The sequence below is a fragment of the Lissotriton vulgaris genome, chromosome 5, assembly GCF_964263255.1.
Source record: "Lissotriton vulgaris chromosome 5, aLisVul1.2, whole genome shotgun sequence".
Classification (NCBI taxonomy): Eukaryota; Metazoa; Chordata; class Amphibia; order Caudata; family Salamandridae; genus Lissotriton; species Lissotriton vulgaris.
In genome coordinates, this window is record NC_141693.1 from 1,287,356,296 (window position 1) to 1,287,374,637 (window position 18,342).

The window sequence follows — 18,342 nt, forward strand, 5'->3', positions numbered from 1 at the left end:
CGGGCAAGGTTTGCGGGGAGGGGGTGAAATCCCGGGAAGGGGTAAGAGCAGGGAGTAGAGGGGCGCCCGGCTAAATTGGTAAGGGGTACGAGAGTAGGGGGAGAGTGAAGGGGAGAGGTTATACCAGGGAGTGACGAGAGTGTCGCGAATGGGAGGACGGGAGACAGTAGGAAAGGAACGAGTCCAGTCGCACTCTGATGGGGGTTTGGTGACAACAGTGTAACAAGAGTTCAGGGGACCAGCAAGGGAAAATGCAAGAAAGGGGGTTGGGAGGACGCCCGGGCCCCACAGTGAACTTGGGGTGAAAAGAGAGAGGAGAGATAAAAGATTAGGATGAGATAGCGCACTCTCAGATTTTGCCAGGGCGAGGAGAGACATACAAAGAGAAACAGGAAGGACAGGGGACGAGCAGAAAGTGACGGTGTGCTGTTGAAGTGTGGTGGAAATAAAGAGAGGGAGAGAGAAAGAAGAGGGGAAGAGCAGAGAGCGCGCATGTTGTCAAAGTGTGGGAGGAGTTGAAAGAAGTGAGGAAGAGGAGATGAAAGGAGGGAGAACCATCGCAGAGGGTGAGGGGAAGTCAAGGCAGAGGATAGCGGGGAGAGAGGCCGCACTCACAACATGTTACAAGAGATTAGGAGAGGGGAGCGGGAGCTACATTAAAAGCACGAGACGGGCGAAGGGTGCCAGTTAGCCGGTGACGGGTGAATGGGCGAGGAGGGACAGTGGGAGAGCAGGGGAGGGAAGGACGGAGATTAACCATGCTGCGATAGTGGGAGAGGAAAGTGAGGAGGGGGCCAGGGGAGCGCGTGGAGAGAGGGCGCTCTCTAAGTGTCACAGTGTGAAGAAAGTGAGGGAGAGTCGCGGAGCCGCAAGTGATGCCTCGAAGTGTGCCAAGGGATGCAGCGAGAGTAGCTCGAGAGGGCGGCTCGGGGCTCCCTGGTGCATTGCGCCTCGAAGTGTGCCAAGAGGTGCAGCGGGTGCCAGGGATGGTTCGAGACTCCATTAGCAGCCGGTTTGCCCTCCATCCCCGACCACGACCCTTCATCCGACTGAGTGATTGTGTGCCCGGTTTACAGTAAACAATCCCGAGCGGTGGCTTGTAATCTGCAGTACTTTCCCAGCGGGGCCCTTAACTCACCGCCGTCTAATAAAGCATTTTACGTGGGAAAGGTGTAGTAAGAAACGTGCATTTACCAAATGATTTGCTACAGTGCAAAAGTCACATCGCATGCTGCCAACATATTAGAGCTTGATCGTTGGAATCGTGCCGAATAACTTCATTTACCACTGTCCTAGAAGGAGTCGCACAGTAATAAGTTCTATGTTTTTCAGTGTGTATTACGATGTAGAATTAGGTTTATCGTCCAGTAGTGATCATGCCTAACCATGCTGGAAATGTTGACGTAATGAAAGATTTAACATGGATTTAAAGCGCCTAACTGTACTCATTTAAACCTAATAATGGAAACACCTCGTCTTACTTCAGCGGCACCGAGCCAGCATGCTTGCGCGTGATTTTGTTGAATGTCTCGGATGTCCTTCTTTTTGCGGCGCTGAGTCTCGGAGGCAACTGTCAGCAACAGGACAACGGACACACAGAGCGGAAATGCTAGACGAGCAGACATCTTCCAGAGTGGAATAACGGGATCTATATTCCCGAGAGCCTCGATAGGCTCGGAAGACCTCACGACAGCGGAAGTAAGTATTCATAGGCCGCAGACAGACGCGGACTCTCATAGGTTGTATTGGAGCCCTCATCAAAGTGAGGAATAGGCTGAGAAGAAGGCGGGATCCGTAGTCCATTCTAAAATAAAAGCTGTGTGGCCGCGTCATACTTCAGAATGATCTCTTTGGTGCCCCCGGGGGACATATGCCCTCTTATTCGTTCCCTGACGAGTTTTGGTGTCGAGACTGATACAAGGCTTTCAGCGTGTTTGTCTTCTATATTAGATAAATCGGAGATTGTGAAAGCTTGGGTCTCCTTCAGCAGTAAACACAGAATGAACAAGACCAAACATCGGAGCTGTTCCTCACAACAACAAAAAAAATGTGGCCGCCGCAAGCTTCCGAAATTTTCGGGGGTGTGTTTTGGCGTTCTGAGTGACAGATGACGTCACAGGTGGAAATAACGCCAAAAAACGCCCCGGAATCCGAAAGAGACGGGGCTTGATTGGAGTGATCCCCCTCTCCTCCAATGGTTTGCCTCCGTTTAGGAAGCCAGCCAATGGAGGAGAGATGGAGGACAGAGGTGGGTTCAAGCCCCGTACTCAAAAACATTAAATCTCCGACCGGAGACTGCGCAAGCGCAGCCTTTAGGTTCTCAACCTAAAAAAATATCACAGCTGTGTGTTACCCACCCTATGCAAAGGCTATGACTACTATGAGCTATTAATGCTGTGTTAGCCGATGATCAAAGTTACGAGTACTGTGATTGATCACTTGACAACAGCAATTACAGCTATGAGGTGCACCACGAACAAAGCCAGCGTAGATATCACCAAGACTATTAGAGCTATAAGTTGCAAAGTTACTGCATCATCTACGATTAAGAGGTACTCCATAACTAGAGCTACCAATGTTCTGAGGCCTCACATGCCCAAGCCTATTTAAACAATTCATTTTCTAATGGCCAAAGTTCATAATTAAGAGTGGACAGAATTATGAGTTACACTATGAAGAACGTTATCAGTATGGTGAGTGATAAAAGCTATCAGAGCTATGAAATACATCATGAGCCTGCGACATTACAACTAGGAATGATCATTTTACTCAAACACAGTATACAGACAGTCATGGGATATCCCATGTTCAAAGCAGTCAATCTATTGAGTTATTTCATGTTCTACGATGTTCCACCTATAAGACCGCACAAGTGAAACACATAGCGATTCAATCAATTTCCCATTTACAAAAATATTGCAGCTTAGAGTTATCACATGAAAAATATATATGAACATGAACGAATAGTTTCTTACCTGTCGGTGTAGTTTTGCAGCTTGATGATCTTTCTGGATTCACTATGCTGTGCATATTCCGCGGTCTTGTGGTTGGGTCCGGATTCGTAGTCTTTTCTTTGTTTTTTTCTTTTTTTTTTCGTCCTTGGGTGTATTTCCGGCGATGTCGGCATGCTTCCTGCGGAAGCTCCCACCCTTGGGCGCCATCTTCGGATTCTTTTTTCCGTGTTTCTTTCGTCTCCGAAGTGATGGCAATGTTCTATGTAGGTGAAACTTCTTTTAACCACTTTGTATATAAGGTCATTTCTGTTTTTTTGGGGGGTTTTTTACCACCTCTTTTCTCTCCAGCCTCATCTTTCTGGCGGAGGTGGGTGGGTTCGCTAGTGAATCCAGAAAGATCATCAAGCTGCAAAACTACACCAACAGGTAAGAAACTATTCGTTTTGCAGCGTGAATCTTTCTGGATTCACTATGCTGTGCATAGATTTTGTAGCGGTTTCTCATTTCTGTGGCGGCTGGGTGGAAGATGAGCTTTGGTTTTTGAATATGTGCTGGAGCACCTTTTGTCCAACTTGTGCTTCTCTGTTCATCTGAACATCCACGCAGTAGTGCTTCGTGAATGTGTGCACCGAAGCCCATGTTGCCGCCAGGCATATATCTTGTATGGGTGTATTAGCCAGGAAGGCTATTGTAGCCCCTTTTTTCCTAGTGGAGTGGGCACGTGGCCCCTCTGCTAGTTCTTGTCCTGCCCGTTTGTGGCAGAGTTGGATTGCTTGCGCGATCCATCGTGCAATAGTGTTCTTGGTTACAGCCTTTCCCATGAAACTGTTGGCGAATGACACAAAGAACTGCTTTGTCTTCCTGTGTCCCTTTGTCCTCTCGATATAGTGCATGACCGCCCTTCTGGCGTCTAGGGTGTGTAGGGCTCGCTCTGCGCTATTTGTTGGTTTTTGGAAAAAAACTCGGTATCTGTATGGACTGGTTCATGTGGAATTTGGACACCACCTTTGGCAAGAAGTGTGGGTCGGTCCTCATCACAACCCTGTCATTGTGTATTTGTATGTATGGTTTTTGCAGCGTTAGCGCTTGAAGTTCGCTTACTCGGCGTAAGGACGTTATTGCAACCAAGAAAGCTGTCTTCATGGTCAGCATTTCTAGTGAGGCCTTGTGGAGTGGTTCAAAGGGCTCCTTCATGAGTTCCGTCAGGACTATGTTCAAGTTCCATGCCGGTGGCGGCACACGCTTGGGTGGTGCGATCCTCTTCGCTCCTTCCAGGAATCTCTTCACAACCTGTGACGTGAAGAAACTCCTGCCCATCTCACCCCTTGTGTAGGCGACTATCGCTGCCAAGTGGACTCTTAAGGAGAACGAGCTGAGTTTTTTCTCCAGTAAGTGCGTGAGGTATTTTAGCGCTGTGGAGTCCTTCTTCATTTTATTGTGAAGTACTTCCTTCCTGCACCATATTGTGAATCTCTTCCACTTTGTCACGTAGCACTTACGTGTGCTGGGCCTTCGTGCCTCCCAAAGGACCCTGAGGGTGCTCTCTGGCAGCCTCAAGTGTGCGAATTCTATGTCTTCAGGAGCCATGCCACTAGGCTCAGGCTCTCTGGCTCTGGGTGCAGTACCTCTCCGTTGTGCATGGAGAGCAGGTCTTTTCTTCTGCCGAATCTGTGGGGTGCACTCTGTGCCATCTCCATGATCTGCGAGTACCATGTCTGTCTGGCCCACTGTGGTGCGACCAATATCAGGGTCATGTTGCTCGCTCTGCACTTGCTCAGTACTCTGTGTATCAGTGGTATTGGGGGAAAAGCGTAAGCAAATGTCCCGCACCAATCTATCCATAGGGCATTCCCAAGGGACCCCTCTTCGGGTTGTCTGGATGCAAAGCTTTGGCATTTGGCATTCTGGTGTGTTGCAAACAGGTCCACTGATGGCGTTCCCCACTTGTTGAACAACCACTTCGTCTCCTGAGCATTGAGCTCCCACTCGTGGGATGCCGATGTCTGTCTGCTGAGACAGTCTGCCTGAATGTTCTCCTTCCCCGGTAGGTGTATGGCCAGTAGGTCTATCCTGAGGGGGATGGCCCATCTCCATATCTCCTGTGCCAGTGTCAAAAGCATTGTTGACTGTGTTCCACCCTGCTTGTTGATGTAGAACATCGCTGTGGTGTTGTCTGTCTGCAGCAACACCCTGTGCTTGGACAGTCTTGTTTGGAAGGCTTTCAGTGCAAGGAAGATTGTTTTCAATTCTAGATAATTTATGTGCTTTGTCGCATCTGTTGGTGTCCACAGACCCCTCACTTTGAGCTCCTCCATGTGAGCGCCCCATCCCTTCAGGGATGCGTCTGTGGTGATGGTCACTGTTGGTGTTGGGGGTGTTAGAGGCTTTCCCATTGTTATGTTCTCCATGGTCCACCATGCCATTTCCTTCTGCACTGCGTGCGTCACAACCACTAGATCCTCCCAACTTCCTGAAGCTTGTGACCATTGTTCCTGGAGCCATTCTTGGATGGGTCTCATGTGAAGTCGTACATTTGGTACCAGGTGGATGCATGATGCCATCATCCCCAAGATCTTGCTCGCAGTCCTCACTGTCCGAGCTTGTCCCTTCCGGTAGAGGCGAGTTTCCCTCACGAGGGCCCTTGCTCTCTTGTCGCTGGGGAACACCCTGCCCTGTAAGGTGTTGATCTATGCCCCCAGGAAGATCTTTACTTGTTCCGGCTCCATTGACGATTTTTTCCAATGGATGGAGAACCCCAGGTTTATCAGTGTGCTTGTCACTGTATGTGCGTCTATCCTGCATTTTTGGTACGAGTTTGCTTTCACTAACCAGTCGTCCAGGTAAGGGTATACGTGTATTCCTTGCCTTCGTAGGTGCACTGCGACTGCCGCCAGGCACTTTCAGCCTGATTCATCAAGCTGAAATCGGCTCGCAAAGGGTCAGATTCTGAGAATCTGGCCCTTTGCGAGCGCTATTTTTGCATTTGGGATTCATCATCCCAAATGCAAAAGTCGGTAATTGCTAATTCGCTAAATTGCGAGGAATTACATTTAAGGAATCTCTATTTGAGATTCCTTAAATGCAATTCATCAACCATTTTTAAATTGCTAATTCGCAATTTCGGGCCGCTATTTACCGAGAGGTCAGACCTCTCGGTAAATAGCAAAAACTTAGAAAAATGCTTTTAAAAGCATTTTTCTAAGTTGCATGTTGCGCACACACATGTCCTTTGGACATGTGTGTGTGCAACACCTGTGTGAAATTTCATTTGAGGGGTGCTACAGGGTGTCCTGTGGACACCCCTGGCACCCTTCAAATCGCAATCTTATTTGCGATTAGCTAATTGCTAATCGCAAATAAGGAATACTCCCCATTCATTCCTATGGGCCTTTTGGCCCATAGGAATGAATGGCGAGTTATTCCTTATTTGCGATTAGCAATTAGCTAATCGCAAATAAGGAATTGTAAGGAATTGCATTTTTATTGCATATTCCTCCATGAATTCCGTTTTGTGAGTCCTTAATAGCGATTCGCTATGAATCGCTATTAGGGCCTCGCAAAACTGGAGCATTATGAATCAGGCGGCTTGTGAAGACCCTTGGTGCTGATTTTAGGCCGAAGGCTAGTGTTGTGAACTGGTAGTGGCTTTCTCTGACAGTGAACCTGAGCATATGTTTGTGCTTCACGTTCATTGGTATGTGCAGGTAGGCGTCCTAGAGGTCTATCGTGACCATGAAGTCTCCAATCTGCAATTACGGTAGCACCTCCTGCAGGGAGGTCATTTTGAATTTTTGTGTTCTTATGAATGTGTTCAGGAACCTGAAGTCCAGAATGGGTCTCATTGTCTCGTCGACCTTTGGCACAAGGAAATACGTTGAGTATATTCCCTTGCTTCTTTCTTTGAAGGGAACCCGTTCTATGGCCTTCTTTTGTAGGAGCTCTTTTGCTTCTTCCTGAAGCCGCTGTAGCTGTTCGTTTGCTAGTGGCTTTCTCTTTGGTCTCCTGCTTGCTGGCCTCCCTTCCAAATCTATGCAGTACCCGAATTGGATGATGTTTAGTATCCATTTGTCTGATGTGAACTCTCTCCATTCCTGGAGGTAGAATCTTAATCTTCCACCCACAGGTGTTATGTGGTGGTAGTTGTCCATTTTGTCCTGACCCCTTTGTACGTGCCGCCCTCTGGGATCTTTTCTGTGGGCGGGCACACGGATGTGTTTGAAGTCATTTAGAGGCGGGCTGCTGGCCCCCTCTTTTATGCTGTCCTCGTCCACTTCCTCTCCCTCGAAAGGACTGGCCCCTTGACTGGTACTGCCAGGACTGCTTCTGCTGACTCTGTTGCGCCTGCGAGTCCGCCTGGTGCGTCTGTTGGAAAGCCTGGTGTGAAGTACCTGGCTGGTTTCCACCTCTTCCACCGGGCCTCCGTGACTGGGTGCCCCTCTTGTTGTTGCCTCTGAACTGCAAAGCCCCCATGGATCGTGCAGTTTCATTGTCTTTCTTTAGTTGACTGAGTTTTTCGTCAACTGTTGTCCCGAACAGCGTCTCGCCATTGAACGGAGTGTTCAAGATGCTGTGTTGCACCTCTGGCTTGAAGCCCGAGATTCTGAGCCATGCGTGTCTTCTTTCCGTGACACCCATCATCATGAGCCTGCTGGAGGTGTCTGCTCCATCTAGGGCCGTCTTGAGGCAACAATTTGCCGCATTCTTCCCGTCTTCTACCAGTTTCTCGGCCTTCTGCCTGGCCTCCTGGGGCAGGTCTTTCACCAGTTTTCCTAGCTCCTCCATGATCTGGTACATTATTTTATTTATTATTTTAGGTTTTTATAGAGCGCGTAGTCACCCTCGAGTATCCCAGCGCTGAAACCTCGTACTCCTAAGGGGGGGGGGCAAGGGAAGCTTCGAGTAAATCAGGGGAAGAGGAGGGTTTTGAGGGACTTCCTAAATCGTAGGAGGTTTGGTTCCGCTCTGAGGTTCGGGGGAAGAGCGTTCCATTTTCTGGCCGTATTTACTGAAAATCTGCGACCGCCAAAGCGGGTTTTCTTCACCCTAGGGACAACGATGAGGTTTCCCTGTTCAGACCGGAGCGCTCTCGGTGGTCTGTATGGGGTGATCCAAGTGCTCAGAATGGGAGGACCAGCGTTGTGCAGGGTCTTGTGTGCCAGGCAGAGGGCTTTGAATGCGACTCTTTCCCTCACGGGGAGCCAGTGAAGTTTCCTCAACGTCGGTTTGGCCGATGTTCTTGATGGGGTGTTTGTGAGCAGGCGAGCTGCAGCATTTTGGGTTTTTTGTAAAAACATGTGCCTGTCTATGAGGGCATTGGAATTAGCAATGCGCCATTGGGTCGCGGCATTCCATTCGATCCTTTTGCCCACTAAGTCCATCCTTTTGCTCTCCTTATCAGGAGGTGGTCCAGAAGTAGTGGCCACGTTAGCCCTCTTCCTTGCCGTGGCCGTGATGATGGAGTCAGCTGAGACCACGCCTCGAATGTAGGCTGGGTCCTTTGATGAATGCTTGTACTTCTTCTCCATTCTGGGAGTGACTGCCTTGCATGTTGCGGGCTCCCTGAATGCTTCCATCCCCTGCGCCAAGACGCTGTCGAGCATAGGTAGATACTGGCTCCTTGTTTGCGTGGGGAGTAATGTCTCGAGAAGAAAGTTCGCTTTCTGCTTCTCTTCATCGAGCTTGAGTTTGAAAGCTGCTGCCGCAGACCTTATCACTGAGTTATAGGCCCCGATGTCGTCCGGCCGCGATGGCCTCGAGGGGTATGTGTCGACCGCTCTTTCGGGCTCTCGGTGTCGACATCCAGGTAATCCTCCTCCTGCGGGTCAGAGGTGGCCGACTCGGCGTCCAACCTGCTGTCCTCTTCCTCCTCATAGCTGTAAGTGTCGTAGGGATTCTCATCCTCTTCCTGGTCGTCGACCATTTCGGCGCCAGGCTCATGTTCCTCGACGTATTCGTCTTCCTCCTTGACCAGTTCTAGCACGGGTGGCTTGGTCTTGTGGGGAATCGTGTAGGCACTCATCTTGGCGTCTAAATCTTTTTTCCGCTGCAAGATGTTTTCCATTTCGGCTTCTAGTCGCCGTCTTTTCTTTTCCATCTCGGCCGCGTTGTCCGCGCCGGAATGTTTGGCCCCTCTCTTCGGCGCCTGGCTCGGCTGTGAGATTTTCGGTGCCGAGGACTTGGACGTCGAACTGGGTTTCGGGTCCCTGGACGGTGTCGGGGCTTTAGGGCCTTTCTCCCTTGACGTCGATCGGTCCTTTTCGGGGACGATCTTCGACGACTTCTGCTGTTCAACAGCTCTCGGCGCCAGGGACTCCTTCTCAGAGGATCCGCTGGGCCTGTGGGTAGCCGCGGACGCCAGGTGTCTCTGGGTCGGCGCTTTCGGGGTCTTGCCCTAGTTTTTTCGAGACTCAGAGTCTCTTGTGTTCTTGGGGAACGACGAGTCTCCTACCTTATCAGATGTCTTCGTGTAATCGGTCTCTATGACCGTGTAGCTGTCGTCTTCGGCGGCAGCGTTGTCCTCTTCCTCCGAGGACATCCCCAGCTCATACAGCGATGGCGTTGGGGCTTTTCCTTGGAGGGTGGCGTGCGCTACCCTCTGGCTCCTCCTCACACGAAGGGTCTTCAGGGTGAAGACGGAGCAGGCGTTGCAGTCCTCGCTTCTGTGGTCTACCGGTAGGCAAAGGTTGCAAACCGGGTGTTGGTCTTTCTGCGTGTACTTGTGGTGGCAGTTAGGGCAGAACTTGAACGGCGTGTTGTCCATCATCGAGTGTTCAGGCCTCCCTGGCCGCGTGGACGTCGACTATCGTCGAAGTCCTCGATGATTTCTCCTTCCTTTCGCTCGTCAGTGGTCGGCGAAGTCTTCTGTAGTCTTCTTCTTTCGATATCTTGTCCAATTTCAATCTTTTCCTAGTACTTTCTCCAAAAATGTCTGGAGCCCAACGGGAACGATCCAGACCCGACCACGGAAAAAAGAATCTGAAGATGGCGCCCAAGGGTGGGAGCTTCCGCAGGAAGCATGCCGACATCACCGGAAATACACCCAAGGAGGGGTGCCGACGCCCACCTGGGCGACGAAAAAAAAAATAAAAAAACAAAGAAAAGACTACGAATCCGGACCCAACCACAAGACCGCGGAATATGCACAGCATAGTGAATCCAGAAAGATTCACGCTGCAAAACCTTGTATTACCGCTGCACCTCCCACATGTCCAAAGCTATTACCACCAAATCCCTCTTTTTGTGTTCTGCTATTACAACTACAGGTAACAAAATAACCCATACGGTAACTTTCTTTTCTTATGAAACTATTACTCCTTAAAGAAAGCCATTCTTCAGATAAGTTACCTCAAAACAAAACACATTACAGCAAGATACTTGGTGGATATCATAAGTGCAGCCCTTACCTTGTACCACTAGCCAGGCACTGGATGAACGGATTCCAGATACAAATTTGTAGGAGCCTTTGTCCATAAGCCGCACATCTTTCATCTGCAATGTGTGTGTCAGGCCATCAGGTGAGATGGAAATGTCATATTTATTGCTTGACTCCAACGTTTTATCCTTATACACCCACATAGTTTCCTGGCTGGGCCTTGACAACGTGCATTGGAAGGTGGCACTGCCTCCCTCCTGGCAGCGGGCTTCCTTTAGCTGGCTCACAAAGCTCACCGGAATGGCTAGGGGCAAATAAAACAGAAAAGTCAATCTGAAAGCAGGTCAATAAGGTCTCTCGATAGGTGAGGAAATTGGCATGAGTGCAGTTAACTAATTTAACATAACTTTTGCAACAGTCAATATTCTATGAAATCCTGAATTATTTCTAATTATTATTAAAAACTGGTGCGCCTAAAACTGTAAAGTATTCTAGTACAAGTGTATTTTGTTTGGAATCCTCCTCATCTATACAACACTGAAAGCAGGGGGCTTTTTTGTTTAGTCAAAGGAAGCAGACCCAGTCATATGAAGAACTCAATCATAAGCCTTCATGCTGGGGTTTTGATTTACGTGGAACTCTTAAATTCAATTGTATATTAAAAAGATCCTCACCAGCTTGATCACTAACAATCTCGAAAACAGTAATATCAAGATACAAAAATATCTTTTAAAAAAATATTGAGTGCAAAAATATTGTGTCTCTATACTTAGAATTGTAAGTGTAAAAATATCGAAAAAATGATCGTTTCACATTAATATTGGTAAAAAACATACACAAATATCATTTTGATTTTGTTAGGCTCAGCTTTTAAATAAACCTTTGTGCCTTCATTTACGATGGATTCGTGTGGTTTTCCTTGGTCGTTTCAGTACAGAGCTCTGGAAGGCTGCAGCTGTTGTATATATATATATATATATTTTTTTTTTATCTACTGGTGGTCGCGAGTAGGTAGTTATAGTTAGAACCTATTTTCCATAGGAAAAGCATTTTTTGATTTGCTAATAATATGGCGTTGTTTGACGAATCTTTGCGAAATTCTCCAAACAAAAGTCTATCCAGGTCAGCCCCATTCCTCCAGGACAGGACTGCCCTGTTAATTATTATAAACAAAGTCCAGAAGCTTTTAAGGAAGCCCTGTCCTGGAGGAATGCACCATCGCGAATGGAGAGGCTGCTGGTAGGAACGATGTCCATGCCTTTTGCAGCACAGCAAGTAAGGAAAATTAACCAGCTTTGCACTCTGGGCTCCACTGCGGAAAGAAAAGGATTTTAAAAAACGTGACTGTGTAAACAGAACCAACTGAAGGATGCAATTGGCTCTGAATAGAACTACTTGTTCCAGCATGCACTGAAAAATAACGCACTGAGCGAGTTTTACTGAAACCTATCAATTAATAAATAGCATGCAGCTGGGTATAAAGTTAAGCTTCTGGGAACACTCACAATTTCCAAGTCGCCTAAGAAGAAGAGGCAGAAGCCTTGAAACGCGTCAGGCGCAATCAATTTTAACTGGAATGCAGATGCTGGTTCCTGTGTCTGAAATGAACCTCCCGGTTTGTACTTGCTGTTGTGTGCTTATATATATATATGTCGCCAGTAGGTAGTTATAGTTAGGACCTAGTTTCCATAGGAAATCCACAACATTCTATTTGGAATAACTTTGGCGCCAGTCAACGAATCTTCGTGAAATTCTCCAAGAAAATGGCCTGTTCCGCTCCGCTCCTTCCCTGAAAGTTTGGGGGTGATTCATCAAGCGGGGGCTGAGAAAAAAGGGGGGTCCCAAAACGTGTTTTCCCCATCCAATTTTCCATAGGACCTTTAAGACGGGCTACAGCTCGAACTGCTAAACGGAATGACACCAAATTTGGCAAAAAGGTAGAGTTCGGTTCGCAGATTGCGGTTTTAGTGAATAGGTGTAAATCCGTTCAGTAGTTCCTGAGAAAATCAAAAGTAAAATCATAGATGTATCTGGAGATGAAGTACCGTACTCTGTACCTTCCCAAGCACGAGCTTTATGCTAATTGGCTGTCAACAATACAAACCAGGAAGTGTTGGCAGCCATCTTGTGCCTCGGTAGAACCGAGGCACAAGAAAGCAGCAAAAAAACACACAAAACACAGAAAGGGGGCAGGGTAGAAACACCCTGACCCCCTAGGCCTGCTTAGGGGGTCCCACAAGGACCCCCAAGGCCCCGCCAATTTTTTTTTTTTTAATCACTGCCGATAAAAAATAATTGAATTCTTTTTTTTTTTTACATGGGGATTCTGACTCGGCATACCGAGAGGTTGCTGGAATGGTGATTGTCAGAGGGTGCTTCCATGTTGGGTTTACTGTTCTTAAAAGAAACGACCACCCACAACATAGGCACACATTTTACTGAAAAGCGTAGTGTAGTTGGGGCAGAAGAACTGCGGCAGAAGTGTGTTGAACAATGTAGTTTTAGAAACGCACTCACATTTACAGTTGCTGAAAAGGAGCTATGCACGCCAGGAAGGTTGGAGCATTTACTCATGCCGGCCAAATGGCACAGGTCAGAGGGTGTAAATGGCCGGGCTGCCTATAGTTGGAGCTGGGTGAGGCATTGAAAGCTTGAGCCTGGCCCGTGGGGATGACAGGCTCCTCATGGACCTGAGCCGAGACAGGCCGAGCCAAGCTGAGCGGTGGCATTTACAGCATCATGCGCCACGCAGTTGTGCAGCGCTTTACTCTTCAAAGGCGCGAGTGAGCCCGTCATGCTTGTAGGTGGTTCAGATGTCATGGCCGTTGCCTGAACTCATGCCCTGCGTCTGCGGAGTGCGGCGCGTTCATACACAGTCATCGGGGGACCTAGCACGAGATGATATGAATAGTGCCATACAAATGTGAACTAAACGCTTAGACACCCCTTATCATATTAACAAGAAAAAACCCTTTCTCCTGGTGACTGATTCGTTCAAGCTTTGTGCATGGTTTCTCAAGGGTTATTAGGATAAATAACAACATTGTCTCCATAATGCTTCCCATCGGCTGGCCGCATAACACAGTTGAACCCCGCCGTTGTCATGTGTAATACTCTGACAAATAGAAACAAAGTTGTTACGTTCGGTCGGCCGGGGCTATCGTAGCAGTGGGCTCCAGAGGCCTGCTGCTGCCTCTCCGTGCTGCCCTGAAGATTGGACCGTCGCTGCGGTGAGCTGCCCTATGGCACTGCTGGAGGTGCCACTGGCGCAATTTCGAAGCCCGGTGCAGCTGGGCGGCCAGAAACTGCGAGTGCAGGACTGAAGCACCCCCGCGTGGCAGGTACTGTAGGGGTTGCTGCGGAGGTGGTGAGCGGGCCACGGACCTGCTCCTGGACGGCGGCCCTGTCCCGGAAATGCTCCGGTGGGGGCCGCATGGGCTGTGGTGGTGCCCGGGTCACTGTACTCCTTGCCGGGCCGCAGTGGGCTCTGTACCCCCACCTTCAGTGAATAGTGGCTCCGAAGTTGGTCGAGACCTGGCGGTGAGGCGGGAGGTGAGTCGCACGGAGCGGGACTTGCGTGATTGAGGGGAGGCCTGCACTGGAGTCCGCCAGAGGGGTGGCACACACTTTCGCAGTCCATAGATTGTATCTGGACCCTCACTGACCCGGGATCGGTGTAACAGAGCAGTGCCACGGCCTGTTGAGTGGACTTTGGGGCCCGCGGAGCTCTGCGTCTGCACTCTGCTTAGCGCCCCGCCATGTTGGAGGCCTTAAAGGAAGAGAATTGGCCCCGCAGAGGGGGCACGTGGCGGGGGTGGCCCCAGCCCGACCCCCAAGGAGTTCTGCCTGCATCTGCCTACGACAATCCAGAGCCTCATGGTGTGGCCTTTGGTTTTAAGGACCACGTTTACATAGTCTTTAAATTGACAATAAGACTTGTCACTGAATGAATCAGATTATCCTTACCTTACCCCGACACTCACCCTCCTCACTCCCCCCTCCCGTTGTGAATGCGGGCACTTAGATGTATCGAAATTTGTTATGATCCAAATGTATTATGAGTTTCTACTATTGAATAGGATGTAAATGCAAAATTTGAATTAAACTCTTTTGCATCCAATAGCTTTGCTCTTTTGAATTCAGTCAATACAGATCAAATAATCTTGACTTACTTTATTTGTGTCTAGGACCCCTTTCCTTTCATACTGCACCCATCCCTCCGGCTGCACACACCGACGGACCGCTCACGCTATGCCTCACCCCACTGCTAGTTCTATGACACAGCCTGCTCCCATTAAGATCCTCCCACTCAACGTTTGGGGCTTAAATAACCCCATTAAACGGGTGGTCCTTCATTTTCTGGAGCAGTCCAAGGCAGATATCTGCCTTCTCCAGGAAACCCACCTCCTCGCAAAAGACCACCACAGACTGAAGTCTAGGGTGTTTCCCATGCAATTATTTTCCTCTAACACTTCAAAGTCCGCAGGAGTGGCTATTCTGGTCTCGCGTTCCTTCTGTTCAGGTTCAGGTTCTGCAGAGGGAGGCAGAGATTAAGGGTTGCCTACTCAAATATTCATTCTCACTTGGGACCTTGACTTTTGTGGTAGGCTCTATATATGCTCCCAATAAAGGGCAAATCAAGTTCCTTTTTAGAGCCTTCAACGAGGCGACTGCTACACCTAATAGACACCTACTGCTAGGAGGGGATCTCAACATCGTCTTTGACAATGCAACTGACCGCTCATGCCAAAGGATGACGCAGGTAGGGGTACTGACTCCAGCGGGACAGGCCCACCTTCAAGACCTGGGGCTATTAGACCTATGGCACTAGTTCCATTCGCACTCACACAGTTATACTTATTACTCAGGAGCACACAAGTCCTACATGTGCCTAGATTACTTTCTCTGCTCCACCTCACTACAGACACATACAACAGATGTGGAGATCTGGACGGCCTCTGTCTCAGACCATTCTCCCGTCCAGGCCACTTTTCAATTGCCGCTCTCCCCGCCCCCTCTCAGACACTGGAGATTGCACGACACCCTGCTGCACAATCCGACAGTAGTAGACCAAATTCGGAAGGCCATGACGGATTACCTAGCTCAGAATGCAAACTCCGACACCACCTTAGCGACTAAATGGATGGCCTTAAAGGCTGTAGTGCGTTGTGAATTCATAGCAATTTCTTCTGCTCAGAACAGGGAGTGGAGTCATAAGTGGGCCGAACTTACGCAGAGAGTGGCGGAGCTTGAGCAGTTGCATCAGAAAATGGGCACCTCCAGGGCATGGCGGCAGCTATGTGTAGAAAGGAAGCAACTGGCTGCCATTGATCAAGACAGAGCAGAGTAAGCGGCTGTCCGGTTCCGACACTCCAACTATACTGGAGGGGACAGATGTAGCTGCCTTTTGGCGAATAAACTGCGGGAGACCAGACAGCGCCAGGGAGTTCAAGTCATTCGGACGCCAGCGGGTGGCGTCGCTACTGAAGACGCTGAGATTGCTGAGGCATTCCGCAACTTCTATGCTGACCTCTACGAGGCGGACTCATTGGACAACTTTCACCTTGCAGGATATATAGCAGCAGCGCAGATGCCCTCCCTCTCTCAAGCGCAGGCTGACTACCTGATAGAGTGATTCAGACAGAGAAGGTAATGTCGGCGATTTCCCATCTCTAGATAGGCAAGTCCGCGGGACCCAAAGGCTACACAGCTGTTGTCTACAAAACCTTTTGCAACCAAATAGCCCTCCGTCTTGACAGCTCTTTTTAACACGTTTGAGCAAACTGGCACCATCCCGGGTGAAATGCTCGAGGCGGCGATAGTCATGATCCCGAAGCCAGGTAAAGATAAAACCAAACACATTTTGCACCTAATAGAAAAGGCCTTCTGTACTCAACGTGAGTACATGCTTCTAGCCATCGACGCAGAAAAGGCCTTTGACCTGGTTCACTGCCCCTACCTGGAATTGGTACTGCTGGCGGCCGGGTTTGGTGAGAAATTTCAGAACCGAATCCTGAACTGCTACCGCTCTCCCATGGCAAGGGTCCGAGTCAATGGTCACACTTCTTCCCGATTTCCTATCGGCAGGGGCACCCGACAGGGGGGCCCTTTATCTCCCCTCCTCTTCGCGCTCTATATGGAGCCCCTGGCGCTCAGAGTGCGACGGCAGCCACTCATTACCGAGATTAAATTTGGGGGGAACACGCATACTATTCGTTTATACTCTGACGACATCCTCCTCTCCCTCTCGGATCCGGTCACATCCTTGCGCTCCCTCTTTATAGAATTAGATAGCTTTGCACGAGGCTCAGGGTTTAAAATCAATATGGACAAATCCATAGTACTTGATGTCTCCCTTTCCTCGCACACTCTCACTTCCATTCTGGAAGAACACCCAGTTCAATGGGCCACCACCGCAATTCCTCATTTAGGCATCCAATTAGCCCCCACCATTCATTCTACCATTGCCGTCAACTATGCCGCTCTATGCGCCCGCATCCACTTGGAACTGACCAGATTGAAACATTGTACAATGTCCTGGTTGGGAAGAATAGCAGCCATTAAGATGACCATTCTCCCTCAGATCCTATATCTCTTCCTCTCCGACCTCCGGTTGGCTGGATCCAACGGACTCAGGGGGAATTGTCGCTCTTCATCTAGCAAGGTCCCAAACCCTGTTTCCGACATCAGATAGCAGTTCTCCCACCTGAACACGGCCGGGTTGGATTACCTGACCACCAGCTGTATTTCCATGCAGCCCAGATTTGGTACCTGGTGGAGTGGCAGCAGTTAGAATCTGAGAAGCATTGGCTGTTGCAGGATCAGGCAGTGGCAGGCAGACCATTGCAGCATGTTCCCTTTCTTAGTAGACAACATCGCCCGCCCAATCTTTACGCTTCATACATCACACGCACCCCCTTGGACTAGTGGGACCGCACCAATGTTTCTGCCAAGCTGACCACCTTCCCGTCGCCGCTTACACCGATATTTGACAATTCAGACTTTAATCCAGGCACTGACAGCAGGTTATTCCAGGCCTGGCGCGCCTCCCCATGTAGGCCCTTAGGTCACCTCTCCGATCTAGATGGTATTATCGCCTTCCCCCAGCTCAGGGAGCACTATGGTCTCTTGGAAACCGAGCGCATGCCGTACCTTCAAATACGACACTGGGCCCTACATCTGCAGGTCAAACCGCAAGCACAGCATCTATTGACCCCATATGAGAAATCGCTAGTGACACGCACGTCCGATAAGAAACTCATTTCCGACCTTTATAGGATGCTCCTGGCCAATACCACACATACATATAATGCTAGTCGCGCGTGTTGGGAACGAGACCTGGGGCAATTCTTGAGTCACAAAGAATGGGAGGGTATTTATCATAGAGCTTGACACTCAGCCTATCACATGGGACTCACAGAGACCATGACAAAGATTGCCACATATTGGTACTACACACCGGAACGGCTACATCGCTTTAAACCCCGGCGTAGCGACCTGTACTAAAGGGAATGCGGTGAAGTGGGCACCCTAGAACACATACTCTGGAGCTGCGCTTGTTTGCAGCCCTCCTGGACCCAAATCCTCGATGAGACGCAGCTCCCGCGGTTTCCTGCAAATATACTTCTGGGCCTTCCCAATCCATTGACCTACCCGCTCAAATCCCAGAGGGGTCGATTGATTGTGATCGCCCTGCGGACGGCCCTACAAAATATCTTGATTCACTGGCGCACCACTCAACTTCCTACACATACTGGCTGGCTGGTTCCAGACCCTGTGAGTTAATGGCTTCCTTCCCTCAAAAGACGCTGTCCATATCAATCATGGGATCCGACTTGGTCACCATTTTCTCACACCATCTCAGCAGTCTGCTCAGGGCCCATCCCATTCACAGCTGTAAAACACCTCCTCTTGTTAAGCCAGGCCCAAGACGAAAAGGAGCAGGGACCAGCGGATTATTCATGGGCTTCAGTAATTGAATGAAATAGCTACTGGGTTAAATATAGCGTGTCGCTC

General features: G+C 49.3%; 1 protein-coding gene across 1 annotated transcript in view; it reads right to left on the bottom strand.

Moving 5' to 3' along the window:
- Positions 1–18,342, bottom strand: part of IGFN1 (immunoglobulin like and fibronectin type III domain containing 1) — a 343,105-nt gene that overhangs the window by 214,204 nt on the left and 110,559 nt on the right. Inside the window, exon 10 of the mRNA XM_086923163.1 lies at positions 10,358–10,630. Within this exon, the coding sequence (XP_086779289.1) occupies positions 10,358–10,630 (273 nt within the window). The remainder of the gene's footprint in view (positions 1–10,357; positions 10,631–18,342) is intronic.